Source organism: Amphimedon queenslandica, unplaced genomic scaffold (genome assembly GCF_000090795.2).
Source record: "Amphimedon queenslandica unplaced genomic scaffold, v1.1 AMPQUscaffold_12820, whole genome shotgun sequence".
Taxonomy (NCBI): Eukaryota; Metazoa; Porifera; class Demospongiae; order Haplosclerida; family Niphatidae; genus Amphimedon; species Amphimedon queenslandica.
The window spans coordinates 41800-43531 of NW_003546944.1; the positions used below are offsets into that span (position 1 = coordinate 41800).

The window sequence follows — 1732 nt, forward strand, 5'->3', positions numbered from 1 at the left end:
GCTCCTGTATTCTTCTTTAATTGTCTTTTCCTCCAATTCTTCTTTCGTTTCCCAAGAGACTCTTGAACTCTCTTCCTTTTATAATTTAACCTGATCCCTCAAAGAACTTAGTCTCAAATTCTGTCTATTAGTACACATAATCATTTTGATCATTACTTTAAACCTTGTGACCTTTCTACTTTTCATCTTGTATATCCTTGTTTGAAATGTTATTGTCTTCTTATTACACCTCTGTTCCCACTGACATTTTCTTCTAAGTAGCAATTGGTGTGTTATCTGACCTTATGGTCAGTGGAAGATGAATTCAGTGAGTAAGTATAATATTCATTACTCTGTTACCATTGGATACAGTAACTGTACACAAGATCAAGGTAGTGGCTGGTAGCAATGGCCCAGTTCAGTAAAGAAGAGCTTTCTTTTGTTGAGGATCTTCCTAAGCATGTGGAGATAGAGTGTCCAGTTTGTCTTAATATCTTGACAGATCCTCATCTGGTGAGCTGCTGTGGACATAATTTCTGTGGGTCTTGTATTGAGAGAGTAAAAGCTAGTAATGGATCCTGTCCTATGTGTAAAGAGAAGGAATATCAAGCAATACCTGACAAGAAGTGTTCACGCATTATCAATGGATTGGAGGTCTACTGCAGTAATAAGGAGAAAGGATGTGAATGGAAAGGAGATTTGAAGAATATGTCTACTCATCTTAATAAAGAGAAGAGAGAAGGAGAATGTCAATATGAAGAAGTAAAGTGTCGATATGAAAAATGTCAAAAGGGAAAGCAGCGTAGATATCTTAAGTATCATGAATATAGAGAATGTCCTCATCGCTTAGTTCTGTGCCCGTACTGCAGTAGTAAAGGTACATTCCTCTCTATTACAAAGGATCATTATGAGGAATGCAGGCAGTATCCTGTTACTTGTCCCAATAAATGTGTATCTACTTATATTCCCAGATGTAGTCTCACTGCTCATATCAATGAGTGTCCATTAGAGCCAGTAGATTGTGTGTTAAGTTGGGCTGGTTGTAATGATAAGCCATTACGTAAAGATGTACATGTACACACTGCTGATACTAAACACATGACACTATTAGCTGTAGCTTGTGGACAATTGAAGAAAGAAAATGAACAAATGAAAGAAGAAGTAAAAAAGTTAAAGAAAGAAGATGCTTGTTTTAATTATCGTGTTCATTCTGTTCTAGCTGATGATTCCTATCCTTTATTACCAGTTGATGTTACTGAAGGAAGACCAGCAGTTCATTTTTATACGAGTGCATGTGGTCAACACATGTCAGCTACACTGATGGGCGGGAATCCTTTATATGATATGGATGAGGTTTTACTACTTGCATTTCATGAAGGAAAATTTGATAAATTCAAACCAAAACTTCCTAAAATATTTGCAAAGTATGGTGATAAAGATACTTTATTGCTACTAGACACCGAAGCTACTTATGAACAATTACCTACTGATATTAGTAACGCTGTAGCGTTACTAAGTAGGATTCACCCCCAAACAAAATGGCTGCCACGACTTTTGCAGCCTTGCTATACTGGGAAAACGAGCTCCTATGCTTACCGGACTTTATAGAGGACCTTATCTTGACCAGAGGACTCCAATGGTACAACTGGCGTGGCTCTAGACCTTGTCTAAGCGAAAAGTCAAAAATCGGCGAACAGGCCGTTTTGTTCAGCCACCTTTTTTCATCTTCATCATCATCATCATCATCATCATC

The 1732-nt window shown here is 37.5% G+C and overlaps 1 protein-coding gene across 1 annotated transcript; it reads left to right on the forward strand.

The window, feature by feature from the left end:
- The first annotated feature begins 387 nt into the window (after positions 1-387).
- On the forward strand, positions 388-988 carry LOC105314536 (TNF receptor-associated factor 5-like). The gene is made up of 2 exons (XM_011408764.1): positions 388-856; positions 951-988. The coding sequence occupies exons 1-2, from the start codon at positions 388-390 to the stop codon at positions 986-988; spliced, it is 507 nt and encodes a 168-aa protein (XP_011407066.1).
- The last annotated feature ends 744 nt before the right edge of the window (positions 989-1732 follow it).

Coding starts and splice junctions, on each gene's coding strand:
- LOC105314536 (XM_011408764.1), top strand. CDS start 388: ATGGCCCAGTTCAGTAAAGAAGAGCTTTCTTTTGTTGAGGATCTTCCT. Junction 857..950: donor CCCGTACTGCAGTAGTAAAG/GTACATTCCTCT, acceptor TTATATTCCCAG/ATGTAGTCTCACTGCTCATA.